The sequence below is a fragment of the Carcharhinus amblyrhynchos genome, chromosome 22 (genome assembly GCF_965287045.1).
Source record: "Carcharhinus amblyrhynchos chromosome 22, sCarAmb.v2.hapA, whole genome shotgun sequence".
Lineage (NCBI taxonomy): Eukaryota > Metazoa > Chordata > Chondrichthyes > Carcharhiniformes > Carcharhinidae > Carcharhinus > Carcharhinus amblyrhynchos.
Window position 1 is genome coordinate 1,082,072 of NC_137345.1, and position 18,926 is coordinate 1,100,997.

Here is an 18,926-nt window from a genome sequence, read left to right on the forward strand (position 1 = left end):
AAGATCAACTTAATGTGAGGTAGGTCCATTCAAAAGTCCGACAGCAGCAGGGAAGAAGCTGTTCTTGAGTGGGTCGGTACGTATCCTCAAATTTTTGTATCTTTTTCCCGATGGAAGAAGGTGAAAGAGAGAATGTCCAGGGTGCGTGGGAACCTTAATGTTGGCTGCTTCTCCGAGGATGCGGGAAGTGTAGATAGAGTCAATGGGTGAGAAGCTTGTTTGCGTGATGGACTGGGCTTCTTTCACTAACCATTGTAGTTTCTTGTGGTCTTGGGCAGAGCAGGAGCCCATACCAAGCAGGGATACAACCAGAAGAAATGCTTTCTCTGGTGCTTCTGTAAAAATTGCTGAGAGTTGTAGCAGACATGTCAAATTTCCTTAGCCTCCTGAGAAAGTAGAGGCGTTCGTGGGATTTCTTAACTATAGCATTGGCATGGAGGGACTAGGACACCGAGAAGCTTGGAGTTCTCGACCATTTCCACTTTGTCTCCATTGATGTAGACAGGGGCATGTTCTCCAATACGCTTCTTGAAGTCGATGACAATCTCCCTCGTTTTGTGGATATTGAGGGAAAGATTATTGTCGTTGCTCCAGTTCACCAGATTCTCAATCTCATTCCTGTACTCTGTCTCATCATTGTTTAAGATCCAACCCACTACGGTTCTGTCATCAGCAAACCTGAAAATCGAGGTCAAAAAGAGTGAGGCTGGGATCAAATTGACCATTGGCCGTTGCCAATAGAATGAAGGAAGGAGGTGAGAAGCTTCACAGTTTATTGAAATGGTGGGAGTTTGAGCAGGAGATGGTTAAGTCCTGAAAGCTGACTTTCGCTCCAGGCAGGGAAGCTATTCTCAGGGGACGCCTGGTGAGACATCCCAAGTTCACATCTTGTGCGTTCTCCTTCAGTAGCTAAAGGCCGTGAACCTGAGATTTCCCCATTCCTCACTTTGTTGATGTGCGTACACAGAAAGTTGCCGCAGGGAGAGAGGAGATTGTGGAACATGGAAATCACAAAGTGCTTCAGAATGATTATTGACCATGGTATCAGTGCTTTAGACCATTAACAAAAAGGAGAGAGATAGAGACAGGTTGCAGGTGAGAACGAGAGTGTGTGCAGACTAGATGTTTCCGTAACTCAGGAGGTGCTAATCACCACAAAGAGCAGTGGAATAGGACTCGTAAATCAAGGGGGAAGGTGCCTCCAGTCACAAGGCACTGACTGAATCTCTTAATTATAAAGAATTTCTGGTGTTGAAACACTCTGTTAAAATGTGCAGTTTTTATTAATTGCCTGCATCCATGCGGAACGCTGATGGGGGTTGAATAAATGTTCAGGTTTGAAATTCAAAGTTTGAGCAAATTCTGTTCTTAAAACTCACTTTCTAAAGCAAGAAAACTTAAAGGCAGCAACAAGACTCATTTCCAAATCAGAGTAATGATTTATCTTCTTCAAGTCTTAAGTCACATTAAATATCAAGTCAAAGTGACACATTAACTAACTATAATTAATAAGCATTTCAGACCTCCCTGGTGGGAGAATCTCACTAAGCAGACTGGAATCGGGCACTGAATTGGAACACATGTCAAGTTTTGGGGTCAACCTGACTACCAGAAGGAGACAATATGACGTGGAGACGCCGGCGTTGGACTGGGATGGACAAGATGAGATGTCACACGCCACCAGGTTACAGTCCGACAGGTTTATCTGAAATCTTTCGGAATGCTGCTCCTTTGGAAGGAGAGAGGAATGAGATTGGGTGCCTCTTGTTCATTTCTTTCCTCTGGGTCCTAAAAAGCTAGGGTAGACTTTTCCAAAATGCTGAGATGCAAAGTGTCAAAGAGAGGGTGAGAATGACATGAGAAGTTGGCAGTGATGCTAGTTACTAATAAAGGCTGGAATTATCTCCAAACACAACCAGTGCTACTGTTCCCTAAAAGAGCAAGTGAGCAAGCAAGGCATCTGAACCTGAGAGTTCAATATCACTAATTACCACCTTCAGCTGGTCTCCTGTTATATTATAATTAGTGGCAAAAAAATCCGCATGACAAGCTTGTGTTGAGTGAAGGGTGTTTATTTCCTCGCACTGCGAGTGTGAACGTTGACAGTTCTGTTGGTTTGGACTTGTTTCATGTCACCCATTCAACCGTTCCTGCTCAGTGAATCGCTTGTGGGAGAATAACTTCCAATCTAAAACATAGAAACAGGCCATCCGTCCAGCTGCTCCATACTGACCTTTCTATTCCACACAAGTTTCCTCCACACATGATTTCATCTGTCTATCAGCATTTCCTTCTACATTTGGTTTGATTTATTATTGTCACATGCAGTGAAAAGTATTGTTTCTTGTGCGCTATACCGAAAAAGCATACCATTCATAGAGAAGGAAAGGAGTGCAGAATGTAGTGTTACAGTCATAGCTAGGGTGTAGAGAAAGATCAACTTAATGCAAGGTAGGTCCATTCAAAAGTCTGACAGCAGCAGAGAAGAAGCTGTTCTTGAGTCAGTTGGTACGTGACCTCAGACTTTTGTATCTTTTTCCCGAAGGAAGAAGCTGGAAGAGAGAATGTCCGGGGTGTGTGGGGTCTTTAATTATACTGGCTGCTTTGCCGAGGCAGCAGGAAGTGTAGACAGGGTCAGTGGTTGGGAGGCTGGTTTGTGTGCTGGACTGGGCTTTGTTCATGACTCCTTTCTCTCAGATGTATATCTAAATTCCATTTAAATGTATCTACCCCACCAGTCTCACCTCTTCCTGTGGCAGTGAGTTCCACTCTTTGGGGAGAGAGGTTTTTTTTCCTGAATTCATGATTTAATTTATTAGTGACTGTCTGTGATAACCTCCATGAGATCCATGGGGAATCACCAATTGATCTCCCTGTGGGGATGGTTGAGTGTGAGTTCCCCTGGTAACAGGCAGTGGCCTGCCCAGCTGGAATTCATTACCTGAGCTTTTTATAAGGCAGACCCAGGACTGGGCCTGCTGAGCTGTAGTCCCAGAAAGGGACTAGTGTGTGCACACCTTGGTAGTGGCTTTACTTTGCATTCTGTAATAAACTATGTTCCTTTCCAGTTGCGCTTCCTGAGTTATTACACTGGCGACAAGGAACAAGAAAAGTTTCAGACTGCCTTGTCTTTCAGTAAACCTAATAAGACAGTGAGGGAGAGCCTCACTGGGAGGAGAAAATGAGAGGAGAAAATGCTGCTGTTTGGGGAACTGGCACTTTATGATGCTGATGTGGAGGATTGGCCCCAGAATGCAGAAAGAATTAGATATTTCTTCTGGGCAAATGGGATAGAAGAGGAGAATAGCAGAAAGCCATCCTCCTGACCGCTTGTGGGACTCCAACTTTCAGCATCATAAAGAGTTTAACCCATCCGGCAGCCCTGAATTCAAAATCTTCCACAGAATTGATTGATGTGGTAACTGAACCACTCTGACCTTTATTGCAATGCTCCAGGTTTAACCAGATTCCCTGGGGAAGCAGTCAGTCAACTCCTGATGAAACTGTGGAAATTGGCAGAACACAATTCGTACAGGACAGAAATTCCGGAAATGTTAAGGGATCGTCTCATCTGTGGAAGTAATAAAATAAAAGGAAGCCACTGGCTGAACCAACTCTGGATCTCAAGAAATCCCGTGGAACTGGCTCGTTCCGACAAAAATGCAGAAAAAGGGGCCCAGGAACTACAGGGGCTCCAGAGACAGCTCTGCCTTGAGCCTTGGATGATCCCCGTACCCCAGAGCCAAGTCCCCAGAGGGTAACACTCACATCTCCCATTGGCTGCCAAGAAAGGGCAATTGGAGTTGGAAACCATGAGATTCTGGAACGAGATAGAAAGGCTCTGCACAATACAGGGGGGAGCGAGCTCATCCCTGCTGCACTTACAGTGGGAGGGTCCGCCTCAGACAAGGCTACAGAAACAGGCAAAGCTTGTACCGCCCAGGCTGAAGGGTGAAGCCACCGCAGGACAGGGCTTTAGGAATAACTCAGCCCAAGGAGGAGGAAGAAGTGATGCAGCTAAATTGCATCACCCCACACAAAGAGCCTCCAATCAACGCTAAATCCAGATAAATGACCACCCCCTGGAGATGGAGGCAGATACTGGAGCTGCTGTAGGTAGAATTGGAGAGTAAACCTTTAGGCAACTCCTATTGGTCATCTTGAGCCTGTGAGACACCAAGGTTAGATTAGCCACATAGACTGGCTGCCCCTCCACATTATTGGGTCCACTGTAACTGCAGTTATGTATGGGCAACAGATAGTCTGACCACCCCCCACCCCTCCCCCCCTAATAGTGGAGTAAGGATCAGGGCCCAGCCTCTTGGGAAGGGGCTGGCTACAGAAACTCTGCCTGGATTGGCAATCTATCTTTAAAACAGGGATAGGCAGTCTGTACAAAGTGTTTGGGAAGTTCCAAGAAGATCTCAGGAAGGTTAGAGGAGCTGAGGCCAGGACCTACATGGAGCCAGAGGCCCAACCTAAGTACTTCAAGGCACAACTGTATCCCCAAGCCGTACGTACCAAAGTAGAGGCCAAACTGGAACATCTAGAAGAACGTTGCATGGTACATCCAGTACAGTTCGCTGATTGGGCCGTGCCAGCCGTCCCAGTTTAAAACCTGACAATTTGGCCTGTCTCTGTGAGGATTATAATTTGACGGGCAACACAGCTTCCCGCTGAGACAGATACCCTGTGCCACGCATAGAAGATTTGCGTGCAAAGCTGGCTGGAGGTCACATATTGGTACCAGTAATGTATTAACAAGGATAGAGGGTTGATTAACAAACAGAAAGTAAAGAGTGGGGGTAAATGGGTGTTTTTCTGGTTGGCGATCAGTGACTAGTGGTGTGCCTCAAGGATCAGTGTTGGGACCACAATTGTTTATGATTTACACAGATGATTTGGAATTGGGGACCAAGTGCAGTATGTCAAAATTCATAGATGACATTAAGATGAGTGGCAGAGCAAAGTGTGGGGAGGACGCTGAAAGTCTGCAAAGGGATATAGATAGTCTGAGTGAGTGAGTGAGGGTCTGGCAGATGGAGTACAATGTTGGTATATGTGAGGTTATCCATTTTGGTAGGAATAACAGCAAAATGGACTATTATTTAAATAGTAAAAAATTGCAGCATGCTGCTGTGCAGAGGGACCTGGGTGTCCTTGTGCAGGAATCTCAAGGAGTTGGTTTGCAGGTGCAGCAGGGAATTAAGAAGTCAAATGGAATTTTGTCCTTTATTGCCAGAGGGATGGAGTTTAAAAACAATAAGATTATGTTGCAGCTGTATAAGGTGCTGGTGAGACCACACCTGGAGTTACTGTGTACAGTTTTGGTCTCCTTACTTGAGAAAGGATATACTGGTACTGGAGGGGGTGCAGAGGAGATTCACTAGGTTGATTCTGGAGTTGAGGGGGTTGGCTTATGAGGAGAGACTGAGTAGACTGGGGCTATACTCACTGGAATTCAGAAGAATGAGGGGAGATTTTATAGAAACATATAAGATTATGAAGGGAATAGATAAGATAGAAGCAGGGAGGTTGTTTCCACTGGCGGGTGAAACTAGAACTAGGGGGCATAGCCTCAAAATAAGGGGAAGCAGATTTAGGACTGAGTTGAGGAGGAACTTCTTCACGCAAAGGGTTGTGAATCTGTGGAATTCCCTGCCCAGTGAAGCAGTTGAGGCTCCCTCATTGGATGTTTTTAAGGCAAGGATAGATAAATTTTTGACCAGTAAAGGAATTAAGGGTTATGGTGAGTGGGTGGGTAAGTGGAGCTGAGTCCACGAAAAGATCAGCCATGATCTTATTGAATGGCGGAGCAGGCTCGAGGGGCCAGATGGCCGACTCCTGCTCCTAGTTCTTATGTTCTTATATTTTCCAAATTAGACATCAATAGTGCAATGGCCACCCGGGAATAGCTAAGGAGAAAATGCTAGCAAGCAGCTATGTTTGGTGGAGAAAGCCCCATCATCATGGGAGTGAGGGGGAACCCTCAGACTTGAAGGGGGAGGAGTGTGGTGACCCCCACGAGATCCATGGGGAATTACTGATCCCCGTGTGGGATGGTTGAGTACGAGTTCCCCAGGTAACAGGCAATGGCATGTCCAGCTGTTTGAACTTGAAATGGTGGCCTTGTGCTCTAGATTCCTCAGCTAGAGGAAACAACCTCTCAGTGTCTACCCTTGCCAGCCCCTTCAGAATTGCATGTGCCTCAGTGAGATCACCTCTCATTCTTCCCATCTTCAGAAAATCTAGGCCCATTAATTCACTCAGCTTGTTGTAATAGGACAACCCTCTGGGGACCAATCCGAGGAGTTTATGCTATATTGCCTCCAATGCAAGTATAGCCTTCCTTAAATACAGAGTCCAAAATAGCACCCAGGACTCCAGGTGCCATCTCACCAACACCCTGAAAAACTTCTTTAGTCTTGTAATCCAAATCCCTTTCAGTAAAAGCCAACATGCCACTTGCCTTCTTGGTTGTGTGTTGTACTTTAATACTGTGCTGATTTTCTGTATTTCTTGTAAGAGAACATCCAAATTCCTCCGAACATCAACATTTACAAGTTTCACACCCTTTAAAATCTGTTCTTCTATTCTTAGACCATAGTGAATAATCTCACATTCCCCATCTGCTGTCTTGCTGCATCTTGGTAAAGCAGCATTGATGTGGTTGTGTGTGTGTGTGTTTCTGTATGTGTGTGTGTGTGTGTGTGTGTTTCTGTATGTGTGTGTGTGTGTGTGTTTCTGTATGTGTGTGTGTGTGTGGGTTTCTGTGTTTGTGTGAGTGTGTGTGTGTGTGCATGTATTTATGAGCGTGTGTGTGTGACTGTGTGTGCATGTATGTGTGAGCATGTGTGTGTGTGCGTATGTGTGTATTTCTGTGTGTGCGCTAGCCTATGAAGAGAGACTGAATAGACTGGGTCTGTACTCGTTAGAGTTTAGAAGGCTGAGGGGGGATCTTATAGAGATGTATAAGATAATGAAGGGGGTGGATAGGGTAGAGGTGGAGAGATTCTTCCCGCTTAGAAAGGATAGCAGGATGAGAGGGCACAGCCTCAAGATAAGGGGGGGGGGGGGGGGGGTGCAGTTTATATCAGAGTTGAGGAGGAACTTTTTCACTCAAAGGGTGGCAAATCTCTGGAATTCTCTGCCCGTTGAAGTGGTGGAGGCTACCTCGCTAAATATATTTAAGTCACGGGTAGTTAGGTTTCTGATAGGGGAATTAAGGGTTATGGGGAGGGAGCGGGAAAGTGGAACTGATCCACTTCAGATCAGCCATGATCTTATTGAATGGCGGGGCAGGCTCGAAGGGCTAGATGGCCTACTCCTGCTCCTATTTCTTATGTTCTTATGAGTGTGCGTTTCTGTGTGTGTGTGTGTGTGTGTGTGTGTGTGTGTTTCTGTGTGTGTGTGTGTGTGTGTGTGTTTCTGTGTGAGTGAGTGTGTGTGTTTCTGTGTGAGTGAGTGTGTGTGTTTCTGTGTGAGTGTGTGTGTGTGTTTCTGTGTGTGTGTGTGTGTGTGTGTGTGTGTTTCTGTGTGAGAGTGTGTGTGAGTGTGTGTGTGTGTTTCTGTGTGAGAGTGTGTGTGAGTGTGTGTGTGTGTGTGTGTGCACAGTCACCATCCCCTTTAGCACAGTGTTAACACACAGATAAACTGCACTGAACGACAGTGCCATTGTTCGTAAATGTCGATTTCCAGCTGTAAGTTCCATCATGCTGCATCTGTTCAAAACCAGGTATTGTCCTGTAGAAAAAAAAATCACTGTTTGGCTTGAATAATTTTTAAATTGTTTTACCAGAAACCTTTTAGTTGTTGCTTGAAAGCTGGAATAAAGCAGCCTCCCAATGGTATCACCTGAGTGACATTTTTCTGGAGAGGAAGAGAAGCAATTGGAACCACGTTCCGGTCAAAATCCTGAACCAGATTCCGAGGCAGATAGAGCAACAAGTCTATCCATGGTTACAGGCTAAGTGAACCAGCCAATACTCACAGGCCTTACTGACAGGTCCCCTACTCAATATCCAGATTCTCAACAGTTTTGGCTCTTGTCAGTGTTGTTGCATCAGAATTGGGACAATCTCTACTGATCTAGAGATTGAACTAGCAACCTAGAGGTCATTAGTTCAAGTCATGATGTGAAATGAAGTTCCATAAATTGGTAGTTTGTGAGCCGGTTATTGAAATTTGTAGGATATTGTGAGGCCCGGATAGAGTGGACGTGGAGAGGATGTTTCCACGAGTAGGAAAAACTAGAACCAGAGGGAACAACCTCAGGCTAAAGGGACGATCCTTTAAAACAGAGATGAGGAGGGATTTCTTCAGCCAGAGAGTGGTGAATCCGTGGAACTCTTTGCTGCAGAAGGCTGTGGAGGCCGGGTCACTGAGTGTCTTTAAGACAGATTTAGATAGGTTCTTGATTAATAAGGGGATCGGGGATTGTGGGGAAAAGGCAGGAGAATGGGATGAGAAAAATATCAGGCATGATTGAATGGTGGAGCAGACTCGATGGGCCGAGTGGCCTCATTCTGCTCCTGTGTCTTATGACCTTATGGTTCTTCAAAAAGTGAGCATTGAAGTCACCTGGTTGCTATAAAAACAAGTGCCTTCATGAATGAGAAAAGCCAGTCGCATAATCACCAGCTCCCATCATCTCCCTCACCAACTACCTCAGCCTCATCCACCCACCATCTCCCTCAACCCAAATCCTCCCCACCTTCAATTCTGGCCATCCACAATCTCCCCATTTCCATCCACCCTCATCTCCCCGTATCCTTTCTCTCTCTCTCCTGAAACGCACCTGATTACTATTTGATTGGAATCGTATTGTTCACTTTGATGCATTTCCCTGGTAACTTGCTCCACAAATCAATGTCCTTTGGTTGAAAGAGTTCCCTTCCATTCTTATTCTGAGCTTTATTTCCACCTTTCACCATTCTGAAGACATTCCTGCCTTTGGATGTTTTCCCAGAAGCTCATTGCTTCCCGTCAGAGATTGTACGTGACCAATCAGAGGAATCGGCTGAATGGGATCAAAGTCTTTTCCAGTTCTACCCTTTCTGATCTCCTCTAATATTTGGGGCTTTAGTTGTATTTCTATTCTGGTGGTGAAATAGTTCAGGTTAGAGTCTGCATTTGTTTATGGTTCTGTCTAATTGCCCAGTCTGAGTTAGTAACTAACAGCCCCGTGTGTATTTACACCGAGGCACTGGATTCAGACAGCTTTATTCTCAGACTGATGCCTGAGGTTAGATGATTCATTACTCACACACAGTCATCCCATTTACATTGGTTTATTTGTGCTTTTGTCACAATTCCAGGCAGTGTTGGATCAGAAAACAGATAAATAAGAGAACATAAATATCAAGCTGTTTGTGTAACCTCAGTTTGCAGACATCTCACATGGCAGAAATACATCGTCTGCAGAAAGCCTGAGGTGAAACCTGTAATCAGGTAAAATAGCTTAGCAGCTACAACACAGAAACAGGCCATTCAGCCCATCTAGTCACTGCTGGTGAACACATTCCATGAGAGCCTCCTCTCACCCTAATTCTCACCCATCCCCTGTGTCCCTCTAATCCCACCTTTCGCTGTCCATCCTGTCCCTTATCCCTCCAGCAGCCAGGTCTACCCAAAACTTTCCTTCCAAATTCTCAAGGTGTCTCTTGTGATGTTGACCTCAGATTGCCTTTTGGCACAGTCTATGGGAGTTGCCTTTTTGCAATAGTGTGATGACTTCAGCCAGGCTAATGAGGTCAGCTTGCTGCAGTATGAACTGTCTGATGAATCCTGATTTATGGTTAAATCAGGGGGCCTCACGCTCCCGATTGAAAGCAGATATGTGACTCCCACCCTGCATTCAGCAGGGAGCAACTGGAGAGCTGGCTGTGTACAGATGTATGGTGCAAATAAAGTAACTTGGTGACGGGACTTTTGCCTCCATAGAGTTATTACAAATAAGAACATAAGAAATAGGAGCAGGAGTAGGCCATCTAGCCCTTCGAGCCTGCCCCGCCATTCAATAAGATCATGGCTGATCTGAAGTGGATCAGTTCCACTTTCCCGCTTTCTCCCCGTAACCCTTAATTCCCCTGTCTATCAGAAACCTATCTACCCGTGACTTAAATATATTTAGCGAGGCAGCCTCCACCACTTCAACAGGCAGAGAATTCCAGAGATTCACCACCCTTTGAGTGAAGAAGTTCCTCCTCAACTCCGATTTAAACTGCGCCCCCCCCCCCCCCCCGCCAATCTTGAGGCTGTGCCCTCTAGTCCTGCTATCCTTTCTAAGTGGAAAGAATCTCTCTACCTCTACCCTACCCATCCCTTTCATTATCTTATACGTCTCTATAAGATCCCCCCTCATCCTTCTAAACTCCAACGAGTACAGACCCAGTCTATTCAGTCTCTCTTCATAGTCCAACCTCCTCAAATTGATAATCCAATCTTCTGTCCTTTGTGTTTGAGCACAGTCAGCAAAGGCTCCGATATTCCCCAATACTGTGACCATTAACAGGTGGATTTCTGGGTGGGTATTGGATTAGGATTGCGATAGGTTGAATTCCTGGCCCATATTTATAGCTGATTAGAATTATCATTGGGGTCTGGGTCGGAATGTATTTGCCTGCAGAGTGATGGAAAAGTGCACTGAAACACCATTCAGATGAGGGAAATGCAAGGACAGTGTTTCCCACGGTAACGCTAGATACAGGGAGATTCATACCCCAGATAGCAGCGTTACTGAAGATCGTTCGGAGAGATTTGAAAGGTCAGTTTCAGCAGTGCGATTGATTGGAATAACCTAACTGCTGACTTTCTGTTCATTCCTCACAAACCACTCATACAGCAACATTCGCAATGGTTTGAGTCACAGGTGTGTTTACTTAGTGTCCAACCCAAAGAGCTTCACAGACCAAAGAAACACTTTTCAGAATTTTTTTACTCCCTGCAAGTGAACTTTTTGACTTTTCTCATTTTCTTTTATTCATTCGTGGGACATGGCCTTCACTGGTTGGCCAGCTTTTATCCCTAGCTGCCCTTGAACTGAGTGGCTTTTTGATTTGATTTATTATTGTTGTCACACGTATTTGTGAACAGTGTACAGTATAGTCAACATATACACAGTGAAAAGTATTGTTTCTTGTGTACTATACAGAGAAAGCGTACCATTCATAGAGAAGGGAAGGAGTGCAGGATGTAGTGTTACAGTCAAAGTGAGGGTGTAGAGGAAGGTCAGCTAGCCAGACCATTTCACAGGGCAGTTGAGAGTCAACCACGTTACTGTGGGTCTGAAATCAGATGGAGGCCAGGTATGGATGGCAGATTTCCTTCCCTAAGGCAGGAAATTAGTGAACCAGGTGGGTTTTTTCCAATAATAGTTTCACGGTCATTAGTAGATTCTTAATTCCAGATTTTGTTTTTTATTGAGTTCAAATTCCACCATCTGCTGGGGCGGGATTTGAACCTGGGTCCCCAGGACATTAGCTGTGTTTTGGGATTAATAGTCTAGCGATAATACCACTAGGCCATTGTCTCCCCTGATGAGTATAAGAGTTTCCTCATCCTAATGAAGGATGAGAGTCAGATCACTTCTGGTGAAAGTACATTAATTGGATTTAATTCAGCATTTGAATTCCGACAGAATTTAGAATGTTCCGAAATGAATAGGGGGATTGGTTATGAGTTTTACTTGATCTAAAAATCTACAGAGATTTCAATATTCTGATATTTTTATCGTTAAGGATTGAATCATCTTTGGTAAACATCTGTGTCGAAGAACATCTGTCTCCCTGAGCAGCCCAGCTGGATTTTAATATGGGCTTTAATATCAAACAAATTCATCCAAGCAGAGGCCAACTCAAATGATCTTTCCCCTCTCATTTCATCATGACACGTTGATGGACTATAACTAACAGAAATGAAGTGTTTTCCAACAGCAGGGTATCCCCAGATGGAGTCTCTGGAAGCACAGGTCACTGTTGGAATGTAGGAATCATGGAGACTCACTTGGACACAAACAGCAGAGTGATAACGCGCTGAGAATCTGCTTTCACTGATATTGGTTGTAAGGGTAGATTTATTCTTGTTACAGATGCTGAAAGTGAATGCACAGAAGATCACATGTTGTCGAGCGAGGACACGGCACTATTCAAAGAGCAGGCAGCTCTGCAGGAGGCAGAGAACAAAGCAGGGGTTCACCGTTCCGCACTAGATGCTATTATCTGTAAGTCCAATTGCTTGTCATGTTCAGGCAAAGTACAGAGATGCTGAAGGTTTAAAACACATCTTAGTATTCAAATAGGTGAAATCCTTCCTCCCTCGATTGACACAAATATTTAGATACAGTTATTGAAAATTTATACAGATCATGATTCCATATACACCCCTCCCAAACCCAGTGGGAAGATCAGAGTGTAATACAGAGAGTGTGTGTGTGTGTGTGTGAGGGTGGGGGGATGTGTGAGTGTGTGTGTAGTGAGAGAGAGAGTGTGTGTGTAGTGAGAGAGTGTGTGTGTAGTGAGAGAGTGTGTGTGTAGTGAGAGAGAGTGTGTGTGTGTGTAGTGAGAGAGAGTGTGTGTGTGTGTAGTGAGAGAGTGTGTGTGTGTGTGTAGTGAGAGAGAGTGTGTGTAGTGAGAGTGAGTGTGTGTGTGTGTAGTGAGAGAGAGTGTGTGTGTGTGTAGTGAGAGAGAGTGTGTGTGTGTAGTGAGAGTGTGTGTAGTGAGAGTGAGTGTGTGTGTGTGTGTAGTGAGAGAGAGTGTGTGTGTGTGTGTGTAGTGAGAGAGAGTGTATGTGTGTGTGTAGTGAGAGAGAGTGTGTGTGTGTAGTGAGAGAGAGTGTGTGTGTGTAGTGAGAGAGAGTGTGTGTGTGTAGTGAGAGAGAGAGTGTGTGTGTGTGTAGTGAGAGAGAGTGTGTGTGTGTAGTGAGAGAGAGAGTGTGTGTGTGTAGTGAGAGAGAGTGTGTGTGTGTGTAGTGAGAGAGTGTGTGTGTGTAGTGAGAGAGAGTGTGTGTGTGTAGTGAGAGAGAGTGTGTGTGTGTAGTGAGAGAGAGTGTGTGTGTGTAGTGAGAGAGAGTGTGTGTGTGTGTAGTGAGAGAGAGTGTGTGTGTGTGTAGTGAGAGAGAGTGTGTGTGTGTGTGTAGTGAGAGAGTGTGTGTGTGTGTGTAGTGAGAGAGAGTGTGTGTGTGTGTAGTGAGAGAGAGTGTGTGTGTGTGTAGTGAGAGTGAGTGTGTGTGTGTAGTGAGAGTGAGTATGTGTGTGTGTAGTGAGAGTGAGTGTGTGTGTGTGTGACAGAGGAGATGTGAGTGAAGGGAGTAGCTGAAGAAGTGTGTGTTTGCTGGAGGGTGGAGGGAATAGAGGGAGTGACACTTGGTTAGTTTTCACACTCTTCAATCCTGGTTTCAGATCGGCATTGCCAGGTTTGGGTGCAGGCTGGGTCAGGCCTGTTGGCCAGGTGACTGTTTTGGAAATGAAAGGGTGTACTGCGGGGGAAGCTGGCCAAAGCAGCTCAAAGAAGCTGTTTCACTCTCAAAATAATTCTTGGGCCCCTGACTGCCAACATCTGGCTTCTATTGCACAACACAAATGCCACAGTTCCACAATGATTTCAGCTGTAAGTTGCAGAGACAGAGAGAAGCTTTGCCAGTCAAACACATTCTGTAAAAGCATCTGAACCACAGTTAGAAAAGTGAAGCTATTGTGAACATTATTGGAAATGTCAAAGCTTCACATGAATAAAGAGGATTGTTGATATAGATAGTGATTAATTCTCAACGTTTATTAAAGGAACAAAGTTTTAATTCGCCGCAAACTGATGGGTGTGAAAAAAGAGCAAAAATCATTCTTTTAGAATAAGTAAAGGTAATTAGACCCAAAACATCTCAGAGAATCATACTGTGCAGAAGAGGCCCTTCAGCCCATCGGGTCTGCACTGACATATTACAAAAACCTGAACTCCCACTTGCCAGCACTTGGCCCATAGCCCTGAATGTTACACTGTGCCAAGTGCTCATCCAGATACTTTTTAAAGGATGTGAGGCATCCTGCCCCCACCACCCTCCCAGGCAGCACCTTTCAGACCCTCACCATGCTCTGGGTAAAAAGGTTTTTCCTCACGTCCCCCCTAAACCTCCTGCCCCTCACCGTGAATCTGTGTCCCCTCCAACTAAGGGAACAGCTGCTCCTTATCCACTCTGTCCGTGTTTCTCATAATCTTGTACACCTCAATCAGGTCACCCCTCAGTCTTCTCTGCTCCAGTGAAAACAACCCAAGCCCATCCAACCCCTCTTCATAACTTCATCCTGGTGAGTCTCCTCTGCACCCCCTCCAGTGCAATCACATCCTTCCTATAATGTGGCGACCAGAACTGCACACAGTGCTCCAGCTGTGGCCTCACCAAAGTTCTATACAACTCCAACATGACTTTCCTGCTTTTGTAATCTATACCTCAATTGGTAAAGGTAAGTGAGCCATATGCCCTTTTTCACCATCTGAGTAACATGCCCTTCCGCCTTCAGAGATCTGTGGACAAACATACCAAGGTCCCTTTGTTCCACAGAACTCCCTGGTGTCCTACCATTCATCAAATATTTCTTTGTCAAATTACTCCTTCCAAAGTGAATCACCTCACACTTTTCAGGGTTAAATTCCATCTGCCACTTATCTGCTCATTTGACCATCCTGCCAATATCTTGTTGTAGTCCAAGACACTCCACCCCACTGTTAACCATCTGTCCAATCTTTGTATCATCTGGAAATTTACTAATCCCACCCCCCACATAGTCATCAATGTCATTTATATAAATGATGAGTAATAGGGGATCCCAGCACAGATCCCTGTGGTATGCCACAGGACACTGGCTTCCAGTCACTAAAGCAGCCTCTGTCATCACTCTCTGTCTCCTGCAACTGAGCCAATTTTGAATCCACTTTATCAAATTATCGTGTATCCCATGTTAATTTACCTACTTTACAAATCTCCCATGTGGGACCTTGTCAAAGGCTTTGCTGAAATCCATATAAACTACATCGACTGCACTCCCCTAATCTACACACCTGGTCACCTCCTCAAAAAATTCCATCAAATTTGTTAGGTATGACCTCCCTCTGAAGAAGCCACGCTAACTATCCCTGATCAAGCTTTGTCTCTCCAAATGGAGATAGGTGCTCTCTTTCAGAAGTTTCTCTAATAGTTTACCTACCATTGATGTAAGACTCACTGGTCTATAGTTCCCTGGTTTATCTCTACAACCCTTTTTAAATAGCGGAACCACATTAGCTGTTCTCCACTCATCTGGCACCCTCTTTATGTAAAAAGTCTGACAACACCAGGTTTAGGTCCAACCGATTTATTTGTTAGTGCATTCACTAGCTTTCGGGTTAGTCCCTTCGTCAGGTGAATGGAGAGTTCTGGCCAGAACTCTCCATTCACCTGACGAAGGGACTAACCCGAAGCTAGTGAGTGCACTAACAAATAAATCGGTTGGACTTAAACCTGGTGTTGTCAGACTTTTTACTGTGTTTACCCGAGTCCAACGCCGGCATATCCACATCATGACCTTCTCTATGGCCAGAGGGGAATTGGAAATTTGGGTCAGAGCCCCCGCAATCTCCTCCCTTGCCTCCCACAGCAGCCTAGGGCACAATCCATCTGGACCTGGAGATTTATCTACTTTTAAGACTGCCAACACCTCTAATACCTTGTCCTTCCCGATGTTAATTTGCACAAGAACCTCACAGTCTCTCTCCCTGAATTCCAAACTATCATCCTCAGACAATGAAGACAAATGTGAAATATTTATTCAACATCTATCAATGTCCTCTGTTTTCACCCACAGGTTGCCCCCTTGGTCCCTAAAGGGCCCTACTCTTTCCCTGGTTATCCTCTTTCCATTAATATGCTGATAGAATATCTTGAGAGTTTCCCCACTTTTATCAGCCAGAGCTTTCTCCTATCCCCTCTTTGCTTTTCTAATTGCTTTTTTAGGCTCCACCCTGCGTTTTCTATACCTCACTAATGCCGCCACTTGATTTGCTCCCCTTGTACTTTTCAAAAGCGTTTCTTTTCCTTCTCATTTTATCCTGAAGCCAGTTAACTCGTATTCCTCGATACCACCTGCCCAGTTTATCTCTCAATCCCACATCTTTTACACGTAACGCTGGGGGCCACTGCTCACCTTCTTATCACATCCACCAACCTCACATCCTCCAACATACAACAGGAATCCCAACGTATTCCAAAATAGAACCTCAATGCCATATACCCGGGGAAAAACTGAGGACTCTCATTTATTGCGTGAGTTGTTGTGAGTTGGATGTCGCTGCCTGAGAGGCTGGTGGAAGGAGATTAAATCCTAACTGTCGGCAGGGATGTGGTTCAGCATTTGAAAAGGAAAACTTTGCCAGCCATATTGGGACTGATTGGCTACTAAAGAGTTGACACAGACCTCCTTGTGTGCTGTATCTTCTTATGATTCAATGAAGAAATGGAAGGTATATTTCTGGACAGGATTTAAAACTTTTTTAAATGGTAGAAATAATAGCAATCTCTGTAACTGGCAAATTGCTGAATGATTTGTAATAGTCGGGACAGGAACATCTCCCACAAGGACTCAGTAGGAGGGATGCAGCATCTGGTGTGGCTTACCAGTGTGAGTTGGAAAGTGCCACCTTTAACCTTGCTCTCTGCAGGGATGGTTAATCTCAGTCAGTCTGAGTGCCATAACAAGGCTACTGTAAGGATAAATCAGCCCAGGAACCTATCCCTAATCTCTGTCCATCAATCCCTCCTGGGAGGTAGGTGTGTGTGAATTCCGAGTGTACAAAGAGCAAAGGAAATTCCAGCACAGGAACAGGCCCTTCGGCCCTCCAAAACCACACCAACCATGCTGCCCGACTTAACCATAATCCCCTTACCTTTCCAGGGATCATATCCCTCGATTCCCATCCTATTCATGAATTTATCAAGACCCCTTAAAAGTCACTATTGTATCTGCTTCCACTACCTCCCCCAGTAGCAAATGCCAGGCGTTGCCACATTCAGTGACCTGTGTACCTGTACACCCAGATCCCTCTCTTAAGAGTTCTGCCATTTACTGAAACAAGCGGGGATTTACTCTGATATGGAATCCCACAGTAATGTGTACTCAGTTCACATGTAGAAATTGATCAGTGAACAAGCTGCCACAGGGTGACCAACACAAATGGGGGAAGGAGAATTGGCATCCATCAGGCAGGTGGGGTAGCTGTGTGCTGGTAAAAATGTTTCAGGAACTCTGAAATAAGGAGGATCATTCACATTCTGCCCTTGTACAATAATGGCCCTCTCCAGGTATCAATGATACAGGTTCTGTTCTGAATATAGTGGCTGTGGGGCAGACTCAGAGAAAAGGAACAGCAACAATGGCTCCGGATTGGTGAGCAATGGAATGTGACCAAAAGCAAATCTGTTCCCAGTGGGGAACGGAAGAATTTGAGATGGAGAAATTTGATTTGATTTATTATTGTCACATGTATCAACGTACAGTGGAAAGTATACGGACAAAACATACTGTTCATAGAGAAGGAAACGAGAGAGTGCAGAATGTAGTGTTGCAGTCATAGCTGAGAACATACGAATATAAGAAATAGGAGCAGGAGTAGGCCATCTAGCCCTTCGAGCCTGCCCCGCCATTCAATAAGATCATGGCTGATCTGTCGTGTCTCAGTTCCACATTCCCGCCCTCTCCCCATAACCCTTAATCCCCTTGCCTATCAAAAACCTATCAACCCGCGTCTTAAATATATTTAGCGAGGCAGCCTCCACCACTTCAACAGGCAGAGAATTCCAGAGATTCACCACCCTTTGAGTGAAGAAGTTCCTCCTCAACTCCGTTCTAAACCGCCCCCCCCCTTTATCTTGAGGCTGTGCCCTCTAGTCCTACTGTCCTTTCTGAGCGGGAAGATCCTCTCCACCTCTATCCTATCCATCCCATTCATCATCTTATATGTCTCAATGAGATCTCCCCTCATTCTTCTAAACTCTAACGAGTACAAGCCTAGTTTATTCAGCCTCTCCTCATAGTTCAACCCCCTCAACTCCAGTATCAGCCTAGTGAGCCTCCTCTGCACTCCCTCCAAGGCCAAAATATCCTTGCGTAAGTACGGCGACCAAAACTGCACAAAGTACTCCAGCTGCGGCCTCACCAGTGCCCTATACAGCCGCAGCAAGACCTCTCTACTTTTATATTCAATCCTCCTCGCTATGAAGGCCAGCATCCCATTCGCCTTCCTGACCACCTGCTGCACCTGCTAGGGCGTAGAGAAAGATCGACTTAATGTGAGGTAAGTCCATTCAAACTGACAGCAGCAGGGAAGAAGCTATTCTTGAGTCAGTTGGTACGTGACCTCAGACTTTTGTATCTTTTTCCTGACACAAGAAGGTGGAAGAGAGAATGTCCGGGGTGTGTGGGGTCCTTAATTACGCTGGCTGCTTTGCTGAGGCAGCGGGAAGTGTAGACAGAGTCAATGGATGGGAGACTGGTTTGTGTGATGGATTGGGCTACATTCACGACCTTTTGTAATTCATTGTGGTCTTGGGCAGAGCAGGAGCCCATACCAAGCTGTGATACAACCAGAAAGAATGCTTTCTGTGGTGCATCTGTAAATGTTGGTGAGAGTCGTAGCTGACATGCCAAATTTCCTTAGTCTTCTGAGAAAGTAGAGGTGTTGGTGGGGCTTTCTTAACGATAGTGTCAGCATGGGGAGGACCAGGACAGGTTGTTGGTGATCTGGACACCTAAAAGCCTGAAATTCTGGACCATTTCTACCTTGTTCTCATTGACGTAGACAGGGGCACATTCTCCTTTACACTTCCTGAAGTCGATGACAATCTCCTTTGTTTTGTTAACATTGAGGGAGAGATTATTGTTGCTGCACCAGTTCACCAGATTCTCT

General features: G+C 45.2%; 1 protein-coding gene across 2 annotated transcripts in view; it reads left to right on the forward strand.

The window, feature by feature from the left end:
- mdfi (MyoD family inhibitor) overlaps nucleotides 1-18,926 on the forward strand; it is a 100,698-nt gene that overhangs the window by 25,734 nt on the left and 56,038 nt on the right. For both annotated transcript variants that reach the window (XM_080209762.1, XM_080209763.1), the window contains one exon: nucleotides 12,089-12,220. In XM_080209762.1, the coding sequence (XP_080065888.1) occupies nucleotides 12,089-12,220 (132 nt within the window). The remainder of the gene's footprint in view (nucleotides 1-12,088; nucleotides 12,221-18,926) is intronic.